This window comes from Sceloporus undulatus, chromosome 6, assembly GCF_019175285.1.
Source record: "Sceloporus undulatus isolate JIND9_A2432 ecotype Alabama chromosome 6, SceUnd_v1.1, whole genome shotgun sequence".
Classification (NCBI taxonomy): Eukaryota; Metazoa; Chordata; class Lepidosauria; order Squamata; family Phrynosomatidae; genus Sceloporus; species Sceloporus undulatus.
Window position 1 is genome coordinate 36,966,831 of NC_056527.1, and position 24,543 is coordinate 36,991,373.

The 24,543-nt window shown below is 39.6% G+C and overlaps 1 protein-coding gene and 1 pseudogene across 3 annotated transcripts in view; one reads left to right on the forward strand and one right to left on the reverse strand.

The window, feature by feature from the left end:
- The window catches only part of AGMO (alkylglycerol monooxygenase), a 160,916-nt gene extending 136,763 nt beyond the window's left edge, over positions 1 to 24,153 (reverse strand). For all 3 annotated transcript variants that reach the window (XR_006104790.1, XM_042476869.1, XM_042476868.1), the window contains exons 1-3: positions 23,766 to 24,153; positions 13,909 to 14,039; positions 2,311 to 2,462 (exon numbers count right to left, since the gene is read on the reverse strand). Coding sequence is in view for 2 of the 3 variants with exons in the window: in XM_042476869.1 (XP_042332803.1) it covers positions 2,311 to 2,462; positions 13,909 to 14,039; positions 23,766 to 23,873 (391 nt within the window). In the remaining variant the exon portion in view is untranslated. The remainder of the gene's footprint in view (positions 1 to 2,310; positions 2,463 to 13,908; positions 14,040 to 23,765) is intronic.
- Positions 15,833 to 15,986, forward strand: LOC121935808 (annotated as a pseudogene).
- Positions 24,154 to 24,543: the final 390 nt, after the last annotated feature.

The window sequence follows — 24,543 nt, forward strand, 5'->3', positions numbered from 1 at the left end:
GCCTACATAAAGTCATGCAGGTTACTGGCATTTGTAGTTTGAACCTTGGAAGGTCACATTGTCGGCAATGAAGTTATTTAAGAGTTCAAACAGGTTCTAATACTCAAAGCCATTTAAAACAACAACAACAACAGCTCCAGAGTGGAACAGATTTTCTTCTCTCTCTGTCAACTTGAATTGGCCTGATAGAATTATGTGCCTGGTATGATGTGTGTAACAACAGTTTTACAGAACTACTCTAGTTTTCAAAATGGTAATCACTTTTTTCCAAGACAACACAGTACTGCCAACACAGTTAATGTCACTGTTTATGAAACATATTCCCTTTCCCCGTCTCTCTCACACCCACATGCAGAACTTGGCTATCCCTTTTGATGAATATTCCCCTCCTCTCAGCATTATTGTCTCATCTCCCATGCACTTCCTTGTATCCCACCCACCCCTCTCCCTAAATCAAGTCTGGAGTTCCTCCCATAGGACTGCTGTATGTCCGATTGCCTCCTTCCTCTTCTACTTAACTCAAAAACCCTCCCAGCATTGTTCTAGCCTGGATCTGACCCCATTTCTTTTTCCATCATCCTTGTTCCCATCAAGATTATAGCCCATCCCTCCCTTCCACTCAGTTCAACAGACCAACTAATTTCCTACCTGTTGCCCATTATTATTATTTTTTTCAAAATCAGTGCCAATATTTTTACACATCTGAAGACTTTTCCTCTGTCTATGAAATCTGGAGGTTTTAAGTATAATAACAAGGAAATCCAGAAGTGCACAGTCTACACTTCCAGGCAACTTAACCCAACCAAAGGGAGGGGAATGGCAGATATAAGAGCAATGTATATGGTTTCAGCTTTTAGCTTCCACCTTTTCAAGGTATTTAAACCCTGCTTTCTGAACTGTGATTCAGAAGCAACTTACACTGAAAAAAACATATTATAATATGAAAGCACAATGTTATAAATCCGAGAAAACAGTAAAAATATGCACACTACAATAAAAATATGCTGTCTCTCTCTCTCAAAATAAACAATATTTTTTAAAAATTATGGAACTTTCTGAAAAGAGAATTTCTGTTGCGGTGTCAAAAAGCAGGAGACCCTAACCTTGAATCTCCTTTAATTTTTTAAAATTAAATAATTGTATTGAAATTCAAACACTTGCAAAATTTATTTGGATCTTGGTAACAGTGGGCTGGGGAACAACAAATACTCATGCTGACCTTAAATCAGAGGCCAAATCACATATGTAAATATAATCCTAAAACTTAAGTTCTTGGGACTTTTTACCAACATTCAAATTATAGCACATTAAAGGTTCATGCCCCAGCATCTATGTTCCAGGCTGCAGACAGGTAACCCTCTTTATTTCCTTTCCTTTCCTTTCTTCAAATCCTGAAAATCAATACTGTGGAAGATAATAAAACGAGGGAAAGATAACAGTTCAACAAATAAACAAGCAACTGCGTGGTATAAGAAACAGACCATAATTGTGCAGTGATTTCTCACCTGGGACAGGCAGGATTTTTCACAAAAATGGAGGGACGATGTGAAATTTAAAGGAAGATTCCCAAAATTTCACCAGCCAAGAAATGGGACAGTATGATGAAGAGTCATTATTACAGTAAACAATAAATGAATATCAAACCACTTTATAGTCAATAGTTTCTTTTTTCACTTCTGACATTTTAAACTGACGGATGAGTTTTCTGACAAAGCCATTCCCCACACTCTGTTGAGATATCCTAAACGTTATACCAGTAAGTATTTTCCAGTGCTTTTTCTAAATGGGCTGTCCCTACGAGAACAGAAATAAGCATCTTATGTTGCTGTTCAGAGTTTGACCCACAGAAAACAGATAAAAGAAAGAGGACTCCACATAATACAACTGACTGGTTAATTACATTAGCAAAAATGTTTACAACCATTATCCAAAACTCATGATCCAAGAGATGCATATGTGTTTATCTACTCATTCATCACTGCCTTGGTCTTAAAAAAAATAAGCATAGAGAAAAGGTCTAAGAAAGGGTGTTGATATTGCTGCCATCACTATCCACCAGCTGCTGTGGGTTAGGGGTAGGGAGGTGGGGGGCAGCTGCCTAAATAGACTTAACTCTTACTTTACCTAATGAGAAGGCTGACCCTTAAGGAGAGATATTCTAGACACAACAGAATGGCTTCCACAGTGGTGCAAATTGTTAATGATCAACAAAATAGTAGCATCAGCTACTTTAGAATCTCTGCCAGGAACACTTGAGAAAGTAAGTTAAATACCAACAGAGAACAAAAGCAAATCTAAATAAAATCTTACCATGGGCCATGCGATGAAACCAGTAGTATCCAAAATCTACTCCAAGGAATGTCAAGTACCATGTCCATGGAGAGTCCCAGGGCAATTCAAGAAGTCTATAGTTTTCCCATGTATAAATGTATGTTGATACCTCAACACTTCTAGACAAAGCACTGAAATACACAAACAAACACACCCAAGTTCAGAAGAATATTTAAGAATTTCACCTGCAGCTCAATTTAATATATGTTCACTTATAAGCCACCTCACTGAAGGCCCTTTCACACTACCCAGATAAAGTGTTATGATTTTACTTTAATAGATGCCCTGGCTGCACCCCAGGGAATCCTGTGGCTTCTCATTTGTTGAGGTACTGGAATTTTCTGGAGCTTATTTATTTCATTTACGTGCCACCTTTCTTCCAGAGTGTGACTCATAGTGGCTCACAAAAAGAATCATGTAAAACCAAACCATTTTTTAAACACAATTCTAAATATCCCCTAATTTCATATCTCAGCTTTCCCAAGGGTAGAACCATGCCAATTAAAATTAACTCTTAGCTTTATAATTGTGTATTGTGAGAGGAACTTGAGTAAGAAAGTATTTGTGTGTGCGCACTCTCAAGTCTGGTGACCTTATGAATTTCATAGGGTTTTGTCACTTCCTTCTTCTGAAATACAGCCTACAGCAACTGGCATTCCTTGGCAGTCTCCCATCCAAGTACTAACCAGAGCTGACTCTGCTTAGCTCTCAAAATTATATGGGATCTGGTAACAAGTATGCTAATAAACAACTAAGGGGCAAAACAGAAAGCCCCTTTGGACTGGCTTGAGGGGCAGCATCAGAGGGTGGCATTTAGCATCACACCACCCGCCGAACTACACAGCAGGCAGCTTTGGGGTGCTCCAACAGCGCAACATTCATACGCCGCATACCGCAGGAGAACTGCAAAGCCGCAGTGTGGTGGAAACCTCCACTTTTTTGTCGGTTCAAAATGGAGTGGCATTTTGCTGCTTCTTTTTGTGCTGGCAAAAAGCCAGTTTAGGGGCATGGAATGTGATTGCCCAACCCAAACCCAGCTTTCAAAGGGGTGGCATCAAGCCACTCCTTCAGGGCCAACTGTCTGTGCCCTAATTGTGCTCTAAAAGAGATCAACTTATCTGAAAGAAAAGATTTACTTACAGATAAGTACAGATTGAATCTCCCTTATCCAAAAGGCTTGGGAGCAGAAGTGTTTTGGATTTCAGATTTGGGGGTATTTTGGAAAATAAAGATAATGACATATTTTAGAGATGAGACTCAGGTCTAAATATGAAATTTATTTATCTTTTGTATATAACTTATACACATAGCCTCTAGGTGATTTTATAAATAATATTTTTAATCATTTTGCACATGAAATAGCATTTGTGTACAGTGGTGCCTCGGGTTACGAAAGTAATTCGTTCCGCGGCCGCTTTCGTAACCCGAAAAGCCTTCGTAAGCCGAATTGCCATAGGCGCTAATGGGGAAAAGCCGCGTTTCGTGCGAAAAAGCGCCGAAAAGCACCAAAAATTTTCTTCGTAACCCGAAAATACATTCGTAACCCGGAACAATGATTTCCAATGGGATTTTTTCGTATCCCGAAAATTTCGTAACCTGGGTATTTCGTATCCCGAGGTACCACTGTATACTGAACCAACAGAAAGGAAAGGTGTCACTATCTCAGGCACTCATGTGGACAGTTTTGGATTTTGGAATATTTCAGAATTTGGAATTTTGGATAATGGAGACTCAATCTGTATGTGTCAAAGCACTCTTTAGAGCACACTTAATTTTACTTGACTAACACACTGGTTCACCATTTTGCATGATCTAAGATACTGAAAACAACTTATGTTATTCCATATTTAGCTCCAATCAACATAATTTTACAAATTCTTTTTCTATAATTCTACAACATATTTGTGCCAGAAACTGACAAGAGAAATTCTGGGGTTTTATAGAATAAATAATGGTCTTAAGTTGTATGCTAGAAAAACTTTGGATCAGTAGTTGTTTCAAATGAACGTAATTGCAAAAAAGCTATAGAGAGACAAATCTGAATCCGAAGACTAATCTGAAACTGAAGAAGTCACAATCAAAGGAAAAGAAACTATTAAAGAGTCAAAAATGGCAAACAAGGCACCCACACTCAAGCAACATAAAATTGATGCTGTTGTGGCACCAGGGTCTAGAGTGCGATTTGTATCTTTCATGGATTTAGGTTGAGCCTCATATCTCCAACAACACAGAAACACTACAATCAAATTTTTGTAACAATAAGCTACTATTTGAAAAATATACCATAATGTTTCCTAGTTTTTATTCCAAAAATCAAACGAATTGAAAAGAAAGCAATGGGGAAAGAGAATAAAAAGACCCTTTTCCACCTCTGGCTGTCATAGTCCACCTGTGCTTCACTCACAGCCCTCCAACAGCTGTCCTGGTTTTCCACTGGAGATATCTGCTTAACTTCAGTTTTGACAGTTGATGGACCAAGAATTTCCATCCAAGATTTTATGGCAGGTGTACCTGCTATTTTCTAAGGCAAAACACCTGGAAGATGTTTAATTTTCATAAGAACTCTGTTCTTTTAATATTTTCAAAGATGATTTTATGTAGCCCAATGATATTTTCACAATTTATAGCATGAGGCATACACAAGTCTTAACTTAAATTCTTAATCATAGAGACAACTGGGCCAAAGGGGAACAAATGATAATATAAAAGAGGAACGGGGAAAGGGCGGCAGATTCTCTCAACATTCCTTTTGTGACCAGGATATTAAAAAAAACCCACATCTGCACACAATGTTATCAGTTCTTGGCCTCTATGCAGTGCACAGTTACAATCGCTTAAGCTGCACTGAGTCAAGAGAGCTTAAGAACGCCTGACTCTGTGTTGGATTGTGGCCACTGGGTACTGTTTTCTCACTTCGCCTTGTTAATATAACTGTTGTAATGCTTTTGCAGCACAGCCAGAAATATGAACAGATACATTTCCTAGATTTTTATGAACTTTCATTTTGCCCTTGAGTCCTTTTTCTTCCATGGGCTACAGCCAAAGTGTGAAAGAAACTCAGTCAAACTCTACAGAGCAATTATTGTTTTCAAAGTCACACAAGTAAAAACTGCAGATTTTAAATTAATCTTTGAGTCACAAAAGGTATAAAACATGATATCTGGTGTTATTAAAGGACATGCTATCACATCAGCAACTGAAATAAGTCAACAATTGCTTATTTATGTCTCGTTGGATAGCATGTTATAGAAGTCAAAAGGTAGCATTTGGTTACCAAGCTTATTCAAAAGCTTTTTAAAGTTTCAGTCTTCCTTCTAACATGGTTCTCAAGAGAAGGAAAAAAAAACCCAGAATACCAATTACTCTCTACTTTTTGTTATAACTACATTCTTTTGAATGTAAATCTCTGTATGTCATTGGGACTTACTCCATGTAACATTTATAATCAAGGAAATTCATTTTACAGTAAAATAGGACAATTCACTACATTTCACAAGCAGATGCCAATGTGGCTTTGATTTGTATCTGTTTTGCACCAGTGCTGTTCCCAATATAGGAAACTGTCACACACGACTTATCCCATCTTTTCCGTGCATTTAACTGTCAATGACAGTTATCACATTTTCCTATGGCTGGGCGTATACAGCCCATATGTAACCCATTCTTGTCCTGTGGCTTTTCAAGTACAGAATTTCCCCTTGCTTGAAAAGTCACAGGATAACATTGGGGAAAAGATGGGATAAATTGTGTGCAATAATATCCATAGTCTCTGTATAGGATTCTATGATGATGCAATAAACAACATGCAAAAAATTCTTCACTGCTGCCCTTGCAACATCAAAAATTTGCTCATGGAATACCTGCAAGGGCAGTTCATGCTCTGAGCATGAGGAGGTCTAACTCATCCATTATGAGTTGATGCACCTCTCCCCCACCCTAACCTTGCTCAGATCCTGAGCTGTTTCAGAGTAATGGAAATCAAGCTACTAAGTAATATGGGATCTTCAAAGCAAATTCTAAAACATTTAAAGGCATGGGGTATCACAACAAGTAATGAAACTGGCCATAAGCTCCATTAGAATAAATTCTAGTTTTTAGTACTAACAGACATAGTATTTGATTTTCTATTAAATGAAATGTTTCTGGTGGGGAAAAATACTGACAGAACTTAAAATGGCAGGATTCCATAATGTGGCCTTGATTAAAAAAAAGGAGGAAGAAGGAGAAGCCTATGGAAAAGCTCAGACTGAAAATGAAAAAGAGCTTGCACGCAGTCTGAAAAACTGCTTTATTTGTTGAAAGCATGCCAGTTCTGGAGCTGACACCCAATTTATTATTCTGTCAACTGACTTGTTAGAATTGACACAAATCGAGCTGAAATATATCTGACATGCTACAGTCAAGTCTCCCTCCCTCCCTCCACACTCCAGTACAAAGACAAGGTGGCAGAACAAGGGAAGGAGTGGGAGTTCTATTCCCTGCCTTTTCTAAGCAAGGCAAATATGATCTTATTCCATTCTCAGTATGCAAAACCCCAGCTATGAATAATTGTAGCCTCAAAGCAAAACACAAAAACAACATCAGTAAGATAATATTATCCAACTCTGGAAAGACACCCCAGGCAGCTTATGGTGGTTATTCAAATAATAAAGAATGACACATGATGATTTACCTGGTGTTGATTCACAAAGAAATCTACAGTCCTACAATTAGTTTGATTTTTGCAATATAAAGCTACACATTTGGATAAATATTCTGCCATTCACATTTAGCTAAAGTCGTCTTGCATGTCCACTGTTTTAAATAGGGTTTTGTAGCATAGGTTTCCTGAACTTCAAACTGCTAAACCAAATTACCATTACCCCTAAAATTCCTACTCCTTTGCTCCATCTAGTGGAGTTTAGAATTTGCTCATTATATTATTTATTATACAGTGTATCTTAATTGTAGATTTTTCTTGTACTGTTATATAATTTTCTTGTACACCGCTATGATCTACGTATTTGGAATAGCGGTTTATAAATAAAACATATTATTATTATTATTATTAGTTCATGCAACATTTTTGCTAATCTATTCACCAGTATAGACCATGCTAACCATATACAGTGGACCCTTGTTATCCGCGAGGGTTTGCTTCCAAGATCCCCCGTGGATAACAAAATCTGTGGCTGCTCAAGTCCCATTAAATATAATGACATAGCAAAATGGTGTCCCTTATAAAAAAAATGGGAAATCAAGGTTTGATATTTGAAATTTATACTTTTTAAAAACATTTTCAAATTGCGTATTCTTGAATCTGTGTATAAGAAATCCGTGTATAAGAAGGACTGACAACAGTTTAATACCAAAACATCAATTAATCCAAGGGACTGTAGCTTCAGAATAAATCTATTCACTGTAAATGGAAGTTTGGTGTTAAGCCTTTCTTGCATTCCATTTCACGATCTATGTTCAAAACTTTCTATGGCTTATTGTCAGGAGTGTAATTTATAAAAAAAATATTTATAGCAAGACTGAAAAACTTTGCTTACTCCTTCTCAAGACTGAAGACAGTACCCATATGGAGCCATAACTCAGTAGCAGAACATAAGCTTTGCATGTATGGCATCTGCAGCAGGCAGGACCAGCAGACCCCTACCTGCAGTTCTGGAGAGCTGCTGTCAGTCATTGTAGTGTAGACATTGCTGGGCTAAATGGACTAACACATGCCCAACACTGTCTCTAATGATTTCTAGAAAATTATATCTATATGTCATATACACAAATACAGATTATATAGTCCTTTATATATATTAATGTATGACATTATGCTAATGACTGCACAAAAAATTGAAAGCTGAGTTTAATTGGTTACATTAATTTCAGATATTAGAACAGTTTCTACACATACTAAAATGGTAGAAAGGAGGGTATGTCAGGTCCCATTCCTCTAGCAATACAATGTAGGTTAATGTTTTCTGTACAAAAGTATACTGTGAAATAGACTTTAATTATGATGCAATCCTAAACTCTTACTTGGAAGTATATTCTTATTATGGAGTGAACAAATATGGGTATAAATTTTCAGAGATTTAAGCCCCTGAAGTCTGAATACTAAGAAAATAGTGTGACTGGTTAGATCAAAAAGCCAAATGTCTGTGTAAGTAAAAAGTGGGATTCATTGGTGTTAGAAAACACAATACTGAGTTTTATTTTAGAAAAACAAGTGTACTAATCTAAGAAATAATGCACATATTTGTACAATTAGTTTTTTGTGGGTTTTTTGGGCTATGTGGCCATGTTCGAGAAGAGTTTATTCCTAACGTTTCACCAGTATCTGTGGCTGGCATCTTCAGAAAATATTCAGAGAATACATTCTCTGAGGATGCCAGCACAGATGCTGGTGAAACATCAGGAATAAACTCTTCTTGAACATGGCCACATAGCCCCCCCAAAAAAACCCACAAAAAACTATGGATGCCGGCCATGAAAGCCTTTGACTTCATATTTGTACAATTGCTGGTATATGTCATATAGCTGCTCTTGTAAGAGTGTGGTGCCCTGTTTTGTTGTTTTTAAAACAAGTATTTTAAGACCTTTTGGCAAATGCATGTGCTTTCAAGGTGTCTGTTGACTTATGGCAACCCCATGAATTTCACAGAGTCTTTTTAGGCAAGGAATACTCAAAGGTGATTTTTTCAGTTCCTTCCTCTGAAACATAGCCTACAGCAGCTGGTATCTCTTACCAGTTTCCCAGTCAAGTACTAACCAAAGTTGAGCCTGCTTACCTTCCAAGATCAGGTGGCATCTGATGCCTTTAGAGTACAGTATTTAGGCCTTTTGGCAAGTGATGCTCCTAATTTATTTTTAAAGGATAATGTTTCAGAACTATCTGCCACACAGGAACTTCATACAGCTGAAAAACCCTCTAAAGAAAGCAAGGCAAGATACAATAAAAGATAGCTCAGAAAATCTGCATAATTGGACTTCAGGTCTCTTAGCTTTCCCCAGTGCTTTGGATCTATCAGCAGATCTCAAAGAGAGATCCAGGAGTTCTATTGATGGAGTATTTGGTTGTTTTGTCAGATGAGCATGAATGATAATACTATTCCACAAAATTAGGATGGGTGAGCTACATTTGGATGATGGGGAATTGCTTATTATTTGACAAGGTGTACACGTGGTCTTTGTCTTATTTGTTTTAATTCCAACAAGAGCAAGTTCTTAGTTTCACCAGTTGGTGGGAAACAAGATAAATATCTCTTTTAAGATTATCATGTGAAATGTTGCTATGTGGTGACCCAGTACCATTTCCAGAAACACAGTTCTGCTCTGGGGCCACAACAAATTAGCATTCCCAAAATTTCATAACATGGTGTCAGGGCAGTTAAAACAATGTCAAACTGAATTATTTCTGCAGTGTGGATGCAGCCTTTGGTCCAAAACACACTGCAGGAATAATCCAGTTTGAGACTGCATTAACTGCCCTGGCTCAGTGCTAGGGAATCCTGGGAACTGTAGTTAATTGTGGCACCATAGCTCTCTGACAAGAGAAGGCTAAATGTCTCACAAAACTACAGTTCCCAGAATTTCCTAGCATTGAGCCAGGGCATTAGAAGTGGTCTCAAACTGGGTTATTTCTGCAGGTTGTTTTGGACCTTAGACACAAGATCGGCTTTACATGCAGAACTGATGTATTGCAACAACTCACCATTTTAATACTAATCACCAGCTTTCTAAGGAAGTGGCAAACTTCTGCTGCTAGCTGAGAAAACGAAAATTAGTCCCTAAGAGAGGATATCATCAATAGTGCGTTAATCTAACCCTCAGCTGTTAATGATTTACACTGTGATTTCCCCCGATACAGTGAGCTCTGCTGAAATATTATTTTAACAGTTTCACTTGGGTTTCCTCATTAGGCATTTGCTGAAAGGGGGCTGACTGAGGCTATAATGGAAATAACTTAAATGTTTGGGGTTTTTTGGAGGACAAAAAAATGGTTTACACTTTTAACCCTGTCTAGTATTTTTATATATTATATAATATATATTATATATTAGCTTGTAAGTAATTTAAAACGGAATAATGTTTAGGCAATTGTTTAGAAACTTGTATAACACTGATAAATGTGTTGAACAGAAATTTGAGCTTGCAGCTGGGTCAAACACTACAAACAAAGATCAACTTCTATTCAGAAGTCATGCACAAATGATGGTTTGATGGTTCATGTGTAAATTTGTGGGGGGAAGTTGTACAGTGTTCCCTCCACATTCACTGGTGTTAGCGGTGAAGGACCTCTGTGAATATGGAAAAACTGCAAATTAAAAACAAACAAACACTATTCTAAGAGAAAATCTCCAGGTCCTCCAGTGCAATTCTGTTATGGTCAACATCTGCCGGAAAATGACAGCAGAATCATGCTGCAGAACCTACAAATATCCAGACAAGTGTTTTCTCCAGGAACTTCTAGGTTCTCCAGCACAGCTCTATGGTCAGCTACCAGCAGAATTGAGTTGGAGGATCATACATAATCAAATCTGCAAAAATCAAATCCGCAGATGTGCAGGGCCAACTGTAATTCATTTGAATCTGAAGGTACAAAGAGAGGAATACATGAATAACTCAATATTCATTCATGTACTCTCATGCCCTACTCAGGGATCCTGTCCCTCCATTTGAGAACCACTATCTTACACTTTTGGTTGGTTCCTTTGTTACAGATTGAATTACTGTGAAGATTTACAGGAAACACCAAGTGAACACAAAAGCTTACATCTGAGTAGACATACCGATGACTGAACTACACTGATACAATGCTCAGCTTTCTTACTGACCAGTCCCACTGTTACTTGTATCTCAATAATATTTTTCTCCAAGTTTTCTCTATGAATCCATTTGTTCAGGAAAAAAATATATCTCAGGGAAGATAGCCATAGTAATAAATAAACAAAATTTTTTTAAAAAATACTTGTTAAAATGTGAAAGAAACTCAGGAAAGATATTCCAAAGTTAGGCCACCATCAGAAATGGCCACCTGGTAAACTCGCCCAGGCCAGGCAGGCCTTCTTCCCAACGGATGTTTAGAATAGTGAAAGCATTCCTCCTTTATTTGTTTGTTTGTTTATTTCTTGAATTTATACCCTGACTTTCTCCTGGGATGGGACCCATTATGTTTTTGAATAGAGTTCAAATGAGAGTTTCCTATAAGATATAAATAAGGTTTATCTTATTCACAATCCAAAGGAATTTCATTGTTGGAAGTTAGGACGGAATCAAAGGTGATCAAGACTATCCCCACACTGTTACAGGAAACATACTGCATTGATTTACCATGTCCCTTACCTTGGGTTCACACTGCCCTTTCCTGCTTCCCAACACTGTGATCTATACAGTAAGCCAATTGAAGCTTGCTGGTCATTAAGAATAGAAAGACTCCATTTTCATATACTGTAATTAAATTACATTTCTAATATTTCTAATTAAATTACATTTCTAATATTGATTCAAGAAAGCAATTTCATGCTTTCTTAAATCATACTCCTCTATTACAACAGCCACCACTGGCTGCCGGTTTATTTACGCACACAATTGAAAGTGTTGGTTATGACCTATAAAGCCCTATACAGCTTAGGTTCTGGCTATCTAACAGACTACATCTTCCAACATAAGGCTGCCTGGACCCTGAGATCCACAGGAGATGCCCTTCTCTCAGTCCCACCACCTTTCACAGGTCCAGCTGGTGAGAACATGACCGAGGACCTTCTCAACAGTCCCTACAGTTTGGAACTGCCTCCCTAGGCTCCTCCTTGCTGCTCTTCCATTGGCAGGACAATACTTTATAGTTATTATTATTATTATTATTATTATTCAGACAGACTTTTAGAATTGAAAAAGTGCTGTAAGTGCTGCATTGTTCATTGTTTTCAACATCTTTTAAAGTGTATGTTTTTAATAAGGTTCTTAGTTTAATTCAGTTTTAATGTTGTACATGGTATATTTTTAATTGTAATCTTTTTAATGTGTAAGCCGCCTTGCATCCCAGACTTGGGGGGGAAAGGTGAGATATAAATAAAGTTAATAATAATTATTTTAAAAAAAATCTAATTTTTAAAACTTGGAAGTAAAAACCAAGCTACAAGCAAATGACAGGATCTGATTCAACGGTCCAAAATCAATTTTGAGCATATTTGAATTCAAGTAGTGTTGCAGATGTCCAAACAGAACAGTAATAATCCAATTGGTCTGTCTTTTGGCTAGATACATTTCCAGCTCATAATGAAGTGAACGGAAAAACTACAATGCTCCCAACATACAAAGATCTGACCATAAGACAAAGCAATAAGACAAAGCATAACTGCATAACCAGCTGCAATGTATTTAACATTGTCTCACACTTAAGGTCAGTTGTAGGTCATCTAAACATTATAAATGCTTTGCTTAAGCAGGTCAAATGATCCATCCAGCTCATCATTCCAATCATGGCACACTAGTTGCAGCAGAAAATCTTGCCAAAATGGCACATTGAAGACAGCCACTCATAATATTTATTCCATGCACATGGAAGTAGTAGAAACAAACAAACAAAAAAATCCTTTGAGAACACATACAACCATTTCACTTATCATACCTGAAATTAAAAAAATGACTCAGGTTATGCACCATCTCGATATTGCAGTCTTTATGGAAGACAGTGCATAGTACTACATTTTTTTCCACTCTCTGAAAAAGGAGAGAGGTGTTTTAATTGTTGAAATGCAGAATTGTGCTGTTAATGTCTGAACCAAAAAATTTTCATCAGGCCAGAGAAACTAACAGACAGTACAATCTTAGTTCAGAGCTGTAGATGGGTCAAGCATAGTTTTGAATACAAAGATATACTTGTGTCTTGAAAAGGTCACCAAGCAGTGTATTTTGCATACTTTTATACCTTTCCTTCCATATAATTGAAAATGAATAAAAATGTTCAACTGAACTTCATGCCTGAAGCACAGAACTGTGTCTTGAATGTGTATACCATATATTAATTATGTTTACTTCAATACGGTTACCTTGCATCTAATATAAGTTAATTTAAATAAGTTTAAGAAAGAGACATTTCCCATTTTCCCTTCTTCCCCCAGCAGCTATCACGCCTCCCATCCCATATTGTTAAAAAGCCATCTTTCATCCCCTAAAAGGAAGAGGGTTCACAGGAAATGAGGGGAATGAGAAACTTTATTTCCATGAATGTTCACTATAGTTCAAGGTTCCACCGATATATCTGAGAAAGTATGACCCACTGAGTTCAGTGGGACTTACTTATAAATAAGGATCCAACAGCCTAGTTACAAAATGAATGGCAACTGGAGGTGCCATTAGACAAGTCTCATTTCACTTGGCCAATTAAGTGTTCTGTGATATTTTTTCCCCTTCTGTTTCTCTTGAAGGAGATGGACAAGGCCTGAATTCTAGTATTTTGAGAGAGGCAAATGAAACTCTCTACTCAATCTTTCTACACAGTTTGAAATACAGATGGAAAACCCGAAACTTTGGCACTGGAGGACTTCCCCCCGCCTCAATTTGAATCCACCAAAGCATGCAACTGACCAGACTTACTCTGGAAGTCGAGACAGAACACCTGCAGAGAGACATGCTATGCCATCATTGACCCGAGCTGATGAATGTCCCTTCTGAGCCCACTTAATAACAAACTCCAGAAGAATCAGGGTAATGAACAAAGGAGTTGCCTAAAATCAGACAGAAAGGCAGGAACAAGGTAGACAGTCAAAAATGTTATAAACATTCACTTTTAATTTTCTCCTGGTGCTTTAGGCTTGAATAGACATATGCTCACATCCCACTGTAATCTCTTAATTCTTGTAACACCATATCTTATTATTATATCTTAATTAGCACATCTTGTTGCCTAAACTTTACAGTTTTATAAAGAATACTGACATTACACAGTATATTTTTACAAGACCAAGTCCATATAACTTAGACTCAAAGCAACTGTTCAGAAAGTAGATGGCAGGCAGATTCTGCAAATTATAGTTCAAAAATATCTTTTCCAAACTCTGGAAAATACACAGCATACAGTTATGCACCAAATTTTGATTATGTTACAAGTATGTATGGCAACAATATTTATGTTATCCTCATAACAAACACTGGGCATGGAGAGTGGAGCCTAGTGAAGCTGAAACATAAATCTCTGCTCCCATGGAGAAGAACCCAGAGAAAAAGAATTCTTACTGGGTGCAACATTTTCCCGTGAACTAACTGCAGGGGTGAGTAAGTGAGGCAATTTAGAAGCTTATCGCATTAGTTATTAAATTGCTTTACCTCTATCCGGTTTAAAGTTGAATTCGAGCAGCATCCTGGTCTTATCAGACATTTTTTGCCACCGAATCTGCTGCCCAAATATAGCCCAGGTCAATCCCCGCTTCCAGAGCCGTGCCGCCAGCCATCTTCTTAAGCCTGAAAACAGCCAAATCTAAAAAGAGCTGGAAGGAGTGGTTCTGGAAGTGGGGATGGACCTGGGCTCTATTTGGGCAGCAGATTCAGTGGCAAAAAAAGTCTGATAAGATCAGGATACCACACAAATTCAGCTTTAAACCAGATAGAGGTAAATCAATTTAATAATCAATGTGATAAGCCTCTTAAACTCCAATCACAGTTTTTTAAAAAGTTGATTAATATAGTATTGACTTGTTTTAAGTGTCCCACACTAAAATTCACTTTTAGATGAAGCAGTGGTTTATAAATTCTTAAAACCCACAAAGAGTTAATATTACTAATGCAAATTGCTGCAGAAGAATGTGTTCGTAAATAAAATGCACACTCAAGCCAATACAAATGGTGTTTGACTAACTCTTCCATGAAATGGATATATGTGTGTGACTTAAATACTTCAAGAGAAAAAGGCCATTTTGCAAGGCTAAGGAGGAAAGAAGTCCACATTTTTACAGTCAGAGATCCAGTTTTCCCACAGTGTCCATGGTGGATGTGGAGACTGAACTCACCACTCCCAACTCCAAGTCTTCCTAAGGTTTTGTTACACTGATGGAAAAGGGATGTATAAAGGATGAGATTAGGAAAAACAGGTAGGACCCAGATCACGGTATTCCCAACCCTTCAGTGGAAAATGTGTTTCAAATTGCATCATCTTATTGATTAATTTATCCCACTGTTGTGTAGTTTGACTGGAAGCATCTCTTGAGAAACTCTCCCAACACTTCAGATGCCAAGAACTAACCTGTAGCTACTTAAGGAGGGCATGAGACTTGGAGGCTCTCATCCCTCCTCTCAAAAGTTTCCATACTCCTTTTGACAAGCCATCTCCAAACCAGAGAACTCTGGCAACTTGGGTTTTTCAGCGGAATGATGTTGATTATTACTGCTAGTAGTGGTTCAATTCCCCACTTGGCCATGAAATCCTCTGGGTGACCTTGGGCAAGTCACATGCTCTCAGCCTCAGAAGATGGCAATGGAATTGGTAAAACCCCTTGGAGGAAATGTGCCAAGAAAACCATGTGGTTTTCTTACCTGGGAGGGGAGACACCCTGATCATAAAGGTGGTTTTCCCAGGGTGAGACTCATCCATTGGACTCTGGGTGTGCTGACCCCTGAGATTTCCTCAAATGTGAGAAATTCGACTGCATAACTTGTGGTGATCTATTCCACGGAAGAGATGCTGTCTATTCCAGCATCTTCAGAGAGTGTATTTATACATTAAAGTAATGGTTCTCAAACTTTTTACCCTTGGGAACCCCCTGCAAATACGGTGGTTGCACCTTCCCCTACTCGACGTAGCATATGAATAAAAATATTTTCCTTAATGAGCGTGCCTATTTTCATTTGCACAGCCATGCATATTTGTATTTTAACATTTTAGAAGGAATTAACATCATTCACCTTAAAGGTGCCATAAGTCGGAAATGACTTGGAGGGACACAACAATATCAACTCTTATTATAATGATTATTACACCCAGGAACCCACCACAGAGTAACCAGGCACAATAATAGTTGTTGTTGTTGTTGTTGTTGTTGTTGTTGCACCCAGAGCCCCATCATGGAACAAACAGGTACAATTATTATTATTTATATTTATTTTTTATTATTGCACCTAGGGAATGTCCACAGAGTAATCAGGAACAACAACAATGAATTATTATTATTATTATTATTATTATTATTATTATTATTAGGGCCCAACCATGGAGTAACTAGCTACAATTTATTATTGTTGTTGTTGTTGCTGCTGCTGCTGCTGGTAAACCCAGGGCCCCACTACAGAGTAACCAGGTACAGCTATTTCTATTGTTATTATTGTACCCAGATCCCCACCATGGAATAAGCAGGTACAACTTCTTTAGTATTATTATTATTGCTGCACCCACATCTCCACTACGGGGTAACCAGGTACACTTTCATTATTATTATTACTATTATTGTCTCCACCATAGACTAACCAGGTATAACTAATTATTATTCGTATCATTATTATTGCTAGCACACAGTCACCCCCCATGGAGCAACAAGTTAACACACTTATTTCATTATCTTATATTCTTATTTCCTTATTCTGCACCAGGGACTTCCCACATGGAGTAACGGTACAAATTATTATTATTTCTTGTGGCACCCGCCCCCAAGGAGTACCAGGTACATTTCATTATTATTATTACTATTCTTGTCTCCACCTAGTCCCACCAGGCCACACAAATTATTACTCATATTATTTATTTGCTGTACCCAGGTCCCCCCATGAGTCAAACCAGGTTACATCATATCATCACATCATCTAATCCTCTCCATTCATTTCCTTCCCACTTCTTTGGCATCCCAGGTCCACAATACATTGTCACATAATTTTAATATTTTTGCGTATAAAATATTACTTATGTTATCTACGTATCTGGCTATTATTCATTATTATATTATTATGCCCTATTATGGACCCAGGTCACCCATGGATGTACCATTGGACTGTTTGCACCTTGTCATATTTATTCATTATTATTTTATTTCTTCTTAGTTTTTTTTACGGCACCGGTTACACACCCAATGGATTCCCGGTGCACATATTATCATTGCTTATGCGCACAAGGTCCACAACACGGACTACCCCCGTACAACCTTACTATCTATTATATTAATTATTATTTTATTCTTATATTTCACTATTATTATGGCACCCAGGTCTCCCAACAAGGCCCGCCATTAATATATTGGTGCCACATATTATCATTATATGGACCAGATCCCACAAACAGGATAACCAGATACATTATTATCTTATTTATACCTCTCTTATTATATTATTCTTCCCCGTGTTCCCAATACTGCGTAATTATTTACTCCTCTTTTGGGCATCCATCCCTCCTCCATTTCTCATATCATCTATTTCATTCTTATTATTCTTATGGCACCAGGTCCCCACCAAGGCGTAACCCGGTGCAAACATCATTTCTTTTATTATTTTTACTATTATTTTATTATTATTCATTCTTATTTATGGACTACCACGGTACCCCCCCCCAAGGAGAATAGTGCCTATCCTCTTTATCCACCTTATATTGTGTTGTTGTGCTTGTTGTTGTTGTGTTGTTGCTATTATTATTATGGCACCTCATGTCCCCACAGGAAGTAACCAGGTACCTTATATATAGTATTACTTATTAGTATTCTTATTCTTATGGCCCACAGCTCCCTCATAAAGGAGTAACGGTGCCATAACCTCCTTTATCATCATCATCCTCATTATTCGACTTTATGGTTACCCAGGTCCACAAAAAAATGGACAATAAACAGTTTACCAACATCATTTTCTTATTATACACATCATATGCGCAACCCAGTTCCCAACATGGAGCGTCACCGGTACAAGCCTCACGCATCTCTCATCATCCTCATATAATCTACCATCATAAAGCTTATTCTATATTTCATTAATATTATATTATTATTATTTATGGCACCCAGGTCCCCACAAGGAGCTCAACAGGTGCAACATTACTATACCTAATAATGGCACCCAGGTCCCAACAGGAATAACCAGTGTACAACAACAGCATCATCTTTCCAGTCAGTCATCATGTTATTATTGATAGGGCACCCCGGTCCTACAGGGTACCCAGGTACATTGCCTTCCTCATATCATCATTATTCGTATTATTATATGGACCAGTTCCCCAACATGGCGTAACCAGGTGTAGCAACATAATCCCTCATCATCATCATCTCATCATCCTCCTCATCATATTCTTATTATTATTATGGCACCCAGGTCCCCACCAAGGTGCAACAGTGCAACTTATTATCACTACTATGGACCCAGGTCCCTCCTCTTTTTCTCCCTCCGCTTTTTTTCCCCACCAACAAGGACTACACCAGCATCCTACAACCATTACCTCCCTATTATTCAAGTATGGCACTACAGGTCCCCACCATGGAGTACCCATCGGGCCCCCAGCCCAACATGCATCATGCTCCTCATCATTCATCATTATTATGAATTATTATTAGGGCACCCCGGTCCCCCCCTGGAGTATCCAGGTACCTCAATAACCAGCCGGTGTATCCCATCTACTTCATCATTCTTAGGCACCACACCAGCGTTTCCTCCACATGGCTGTATCACCCAGTGTTTCACAAACATCCCCTCATCCTTCATTTTCTTCTTGGCTCCCAGCCCGTCCCCACCAAGGAGTACCATTTTTTTGGTCTTACACATGCCTATTCTTTCCCAGTTTTACTTTGTATACCCCCCAGGTCCTTCCCCCGGCTCTTTACTCAATGGAGTAACCACGGTTCAAACATTGTTTGTTGTTTTATTTTTATGTTTTATTATCTATGGCCACCCATGGTCCCACTAATGTTTCGTCCGTACCCACGTGTTACACACATTCATCATCATCACTGAAACGCCCGAATCATTATTCTTATTACCTGGCACGCACTTATATTACTATGGTCTCACCATAGTTGCTATACCCCCCACGCGGAGAAACGAACCCGGTACAAACATATCATATATCAGCCAGCAGCATCATTCGTCTTTATAGCACCAAGGCCCCAAGGAGCCCTAAAGGTACTCCTTAATCTCATACCATATATACCTCACATCACCACATCATCCTCATCATAATCATCATTTTCTTATTATGGCCCCCCAGGTCACCCCCAAGGTAGAGTAACCAGGTCCAAATTATATTCTTTTATTATTATTATTATTATCATCCACCCACTCCACCCGCCCTAGATCCAACCAGGCACCCCCCATGCCGCGAACCAGGTCACATTATTGTGCTTTTATGATTATGATATTCTTATTATTATTCTTATTATGGCACCACCTCTTTTGCTCTGGTCCCCCTCCAAGGCCCCGAACCCGGTGCAACCCTCTCTACAACATCACAACTCATCCCTCATCCTCATCCTCATTTATTATTATTATTATTATTTGGCACCCAGGTACCACAAGGAGAACAGGGAACAAGAATCATCCCGTCGTGTCGTCGTGTGTCTTTATCGTCGTCATTTCTTATTATTATTGTATCTTCTGGCACCCAGGTCCCCACGGAGTAAAACTGGAGACAACATTTATTATTACTGTTGTTGTTGTTTTTATTATGTTGTTGTTGTTATTCTATTATAATTTTATCGACACCAGGCACCACCATGGAGTAACAGGTAATTCATTCGATTATTCGATTATTATTATACTATTACTTATTTTATTGCATTTTCTATGGCACAAATACCAGTTACATCCATCACCCAGGCGTAAACAGGGCAATCATCATAATCATAACATCAATACAATCATTTATTCATATTATTATGGCACAAAGGTCTCCATCAACTCAATGCGTACACTAGTTTGTTAAAACATACACATCCATTAATTGTGTAGTAGTTATTAGTATTATGGCATCAACGGGTCCCAAGGGACCCCCCCCTTTCCCGTTAATCCATGTTACCCATCTTCCTTACTCATTATACAGTATTGCCTATTATTCTTATTCATTATCCCCCCACCTATGGGCCCCCCCCCGGTCCCACCACACCAAGCGCAGTCTACACACAAGCGTGCGACACCTCATTCTCAACATATGGCCCTCACCACACCACCACCCGCCCCCCGCGCACCCCACTAAACAGGCCTCACCTCCCACAAAACATTTTACTCCTCCACCTCCCCCCCACCCTACCCTCTCCACCTCTCATATACCCCCCCATACTCTCCCCTGCGCAAAACAGGTACCACCCAAGGAGTAACCAGGCGGTACATCATCCATCCTCATCATCATCTCTATCTTTCTTATTGATATTATTATTATGTCACCCAGGTCCCCACCAGGAGTAACTAGGGGCCTCCTCCATCATCTCATTAGTATTATTATTAGTATTATGGCCACCCAGTCCCCACCAAGGGAGGTAACCAGGTGGCCACAAGCCAGCAGCGCAGCAGCAGGCAGCAGCAGCAGGAGGAGGCACCATGGGCCCCAAAGGGACGAACCAGGTACAACAGGAGGGTTTGAGGAGTAGGAGGAGGAGGAGGAGGAGGCGGCGTAGGACCGGAGAAGGAGGAGCAGCGGAGGGCACCCAGGGGCCCAACAGGGAGGAAACCAGGGAAACAGGATGAGTTGAGGAGGAGGAGTAGTAGGAGGGCACCCCGGGCCCCAACAGGGAGGTACCCTTACAGTAGGAGTAGAGTATTAGTATTATGGGTAGGGGTTAGTATCAGGAGATCGGCACCCAGGGCCCAACAGGAAACCAGGTACAACTCAGCACAGCATCACATCATCATCATCATCATCTCTCAGATTGCACCCAGGACCGAACATGGAGAACCAGGACACATCATCACATCACATCATCATCATCATTATATTTATATGGCACCCAGGCCCCACATGGAGTAACCAGTGAACTCACATATCATCATCATCATCATCATCACATTATATTATTATTAGGTACCAAGTCCCAAATAGGATAACCAGGGACAACATCATCATTATTATTATTATGATTATGTCACGCAGCCCAACAGGAATAACCGGTCAACTTATTATTATATTAGTATTTATTATTATTTTTATATTATCTGGCACCCAGTCCCACCAGGAGTAACCGGTGCAGCTTATTATTATTATTATATTATATTATTATTATTATATTTTATGGCACCAGTCCCATCAGAACCAGGGGCAACACACAATCAGCCGCAGCACCTACCACAAATGGGACCCGGCCAAACGGAATACCAGGTAAAACATGAAAATAGCACCCAGGCCCAAGAAGAACAGGTAAAAGAAATAAAGTAGTGATAGAGGACCAGGCCCCACCGGAAAACCAGAACAATATAGGATGGGGAGGCCCCCGCCCCACCACGGAGTAACCAGGCGACAATATAGAGATAGAAAGTTAAGCACCACAATGCCCAGGCCACGAAGGGTACAGTGCGACATATGACAATATAGCACCGGTCCCGGGGACAACAGATATAGAGTTAAGGCCCCAGGGGCCCAACAGGAGAGTAACCAGGTACAACATGTAATAGGCACGCAGGGCCCCACCAAGGAGGAACCAGGGGAAAACAGTATATATATATCATATATATATAGGGCACCCAGGTCCCCATGAAGGAGTAAACCAGGGACAACATAGTTATTATTATTATTATGCCCAGGCACCCCCCCATGGAGTAACCAGGTACATACTATATTTATTCTATTTATATTATATTATTATGGCACCAAGCCCCACAAGGGTAACAGGTAAACATTATATTATTTTATTATTATTATTATTATTAATGGCACCCAGGTCCCCACCAAGGAGTACCAGGTACAACATTATTATTATTTAGTATAGTAGTAGTATGGCACCCAGGTCCTCACCAGGAAGTAACCAGTGTGACATTATTATTATTATTTTATTATTTTATTATTATTATTATGGCACCCAGGTCCCCAAAAGGATAACCAGGTACAACTCATCATATATTTATTATTATTATATTATTATTATGGCACCCGGTCCAACATGGAGTACCGTGCAACATTATTATTATATTTATTATTATGGCACCCAGGTCCCACAAGGAGTAACCAGGTCAATATTATTATTATATTATTATATTATTATGGCACCCAGGTCGCACAAGGTAACCAGGTACAACATTCTTCTTATTGTTGTTGTGTTGTTGTTATGGCACCAGGTCCCCAGGTCCCCACCAGGGAGTAACCAGGTACAATCATCATCATCATCATCATCATCATTCCTCATTATTATTTTTTATTATTATGGCACCCAGGTCCCACCAGGGAGTAACCAGGTACTTTATTATTATTATTATTATGGCACCCAGGTCCACACCAGGGAGTAGAACCAGGGTACTTTATTATATGTATTAAGGACCCAGGAGCCACACCAGGAAGTAACCAGGTACTATTTATTATTATTATTATGCACCACACACAAGTACCGTACTTATTATTATTAGTTTATAGCACCAGGTCCCCAGCCCACCGGGTAACCAGGTACATCATTCTCATCAGCACACATCACTATATTATTGGCACCCAGGTCCAACCAGGGAGTAACCAGGTCATTATTTATATTATAGTATGGCACCCAGTCCACACCAGGGAGTAACCATGTACTTATTATTATTATATATTATTATGGCAACCCAGGTCCCAGGTCCCACCAGGGAGTAACCGGAAGTCATCATCATCATCATCATCATCATCATTATTATTATTATCGCACCCAGGTCCAACCAGGGAGTAACAGGTACTTTATTATTATTATTATTATTATGGCACCCAGGTCCCCACCAGGGAGTAACCAGGTACTTATTATTATTATTATTATTATTATGGCACCCAGGTCCACACCGGATAACAGGTACTATTATATTATTATATTATGGCACCAGGTCCACACCAGAGGAGTAACCAGGACTAATTATAATCGTATTTGGCACCAGGTCCCAGGCCCCACCAGGAGTACCAGGTGACAGCATCATCATCACATCATTATTATTATTATTATGGCACCCAGGTCCACACCAGGGAGTAACCAGGTTACTTTAATTATTGTATTATTATATTATGGCACCCAGGTCCCCACCAGGGAGTAACCGGTACCTTTATTATTATTATTATTATTATTATGGCACACCAGGTCCCACCAGGGAGTAACAGGTACATTTCTTCATTATTATTATTATCATTATTACTATTATTGCTGAACCCAGGCCCCTACCACAGAATAAGCAGGTACACCTCTTCTTGTTGTTGCTACGATGATGATGATGATACCTAGGTCCACAAACAGGAGTAACCAGGTGCAACAGCCCTTCCCAGTATTGGCCTTCTTGCCCTCCCAGCAGGTCCCCCTCAGAGCCCCGGAGGCTGAGGGGAAAGTGGGGCGAGGCCAGGGAGGTCTCACCTGCTCCACGTAATCGGGCACCTCCTCGACGCCGGCGAAGGAGCTCTCGTTGGGGCTGAGGGCGTAAAAGAGGCCGCGGAGCTGCTGGGAGAGGGATGGGGAGGCCATGGCTGGGCTGCTGAAGGGGGTCTGAGGAGAAGAGGCGAGGCCGAAGAGGCGGGAAGAAGGGAGTCCCTGCCTTTCTTTCTGGGCCTTCAGCTGGGGCAAAGTCCACTGGAGAGCGAGGGAAACAGCCCTGAGGCCAGAAAGGGAAACAACTGCTGCTGCTGCTGCTGCTCCTTTCACAGAAGCCAGGGATGGCGCGTAAAAGCGCACTGGAGGCGAAGGCAGGGACTTGTTTTTGTCAACTCTGGGAGCGCAAAGGTCGCCCAAGAGGCGCCAGGCTGTGTTTGTTCTTGGACTCTGGGGCAACCTCCCTCCCTGCCCTCCCGGGCTGAGGCCTCCTCCTCCTCCTTCGGAAGGGGCTTTTTGGAAACAAGAAGGGCAGTGCTGGTGGGCCATGAGTCCCACTGTGGGATTCAAGCGCTAACATGAAACTCTTTTTCTTCTCTCTTTCTTTCAGTGAGTCTCAAAGGTGCTGCAAGATCTCTCTCTCTCTCTCTCTGTCTGCGGATTCTACAGACTACCCCAACTCTAGATTAATTTAAACTTGTATTTACGATATTGGTGTTTTAGTGAAGGGAAGGGATAAGGGGATATGGAAGTTTTAGTTGTGCACGTGTTCTGTATTGTTTATGGATTTACTCATAACCTGCCTTGATCCCTTTGGAAAGGCGGG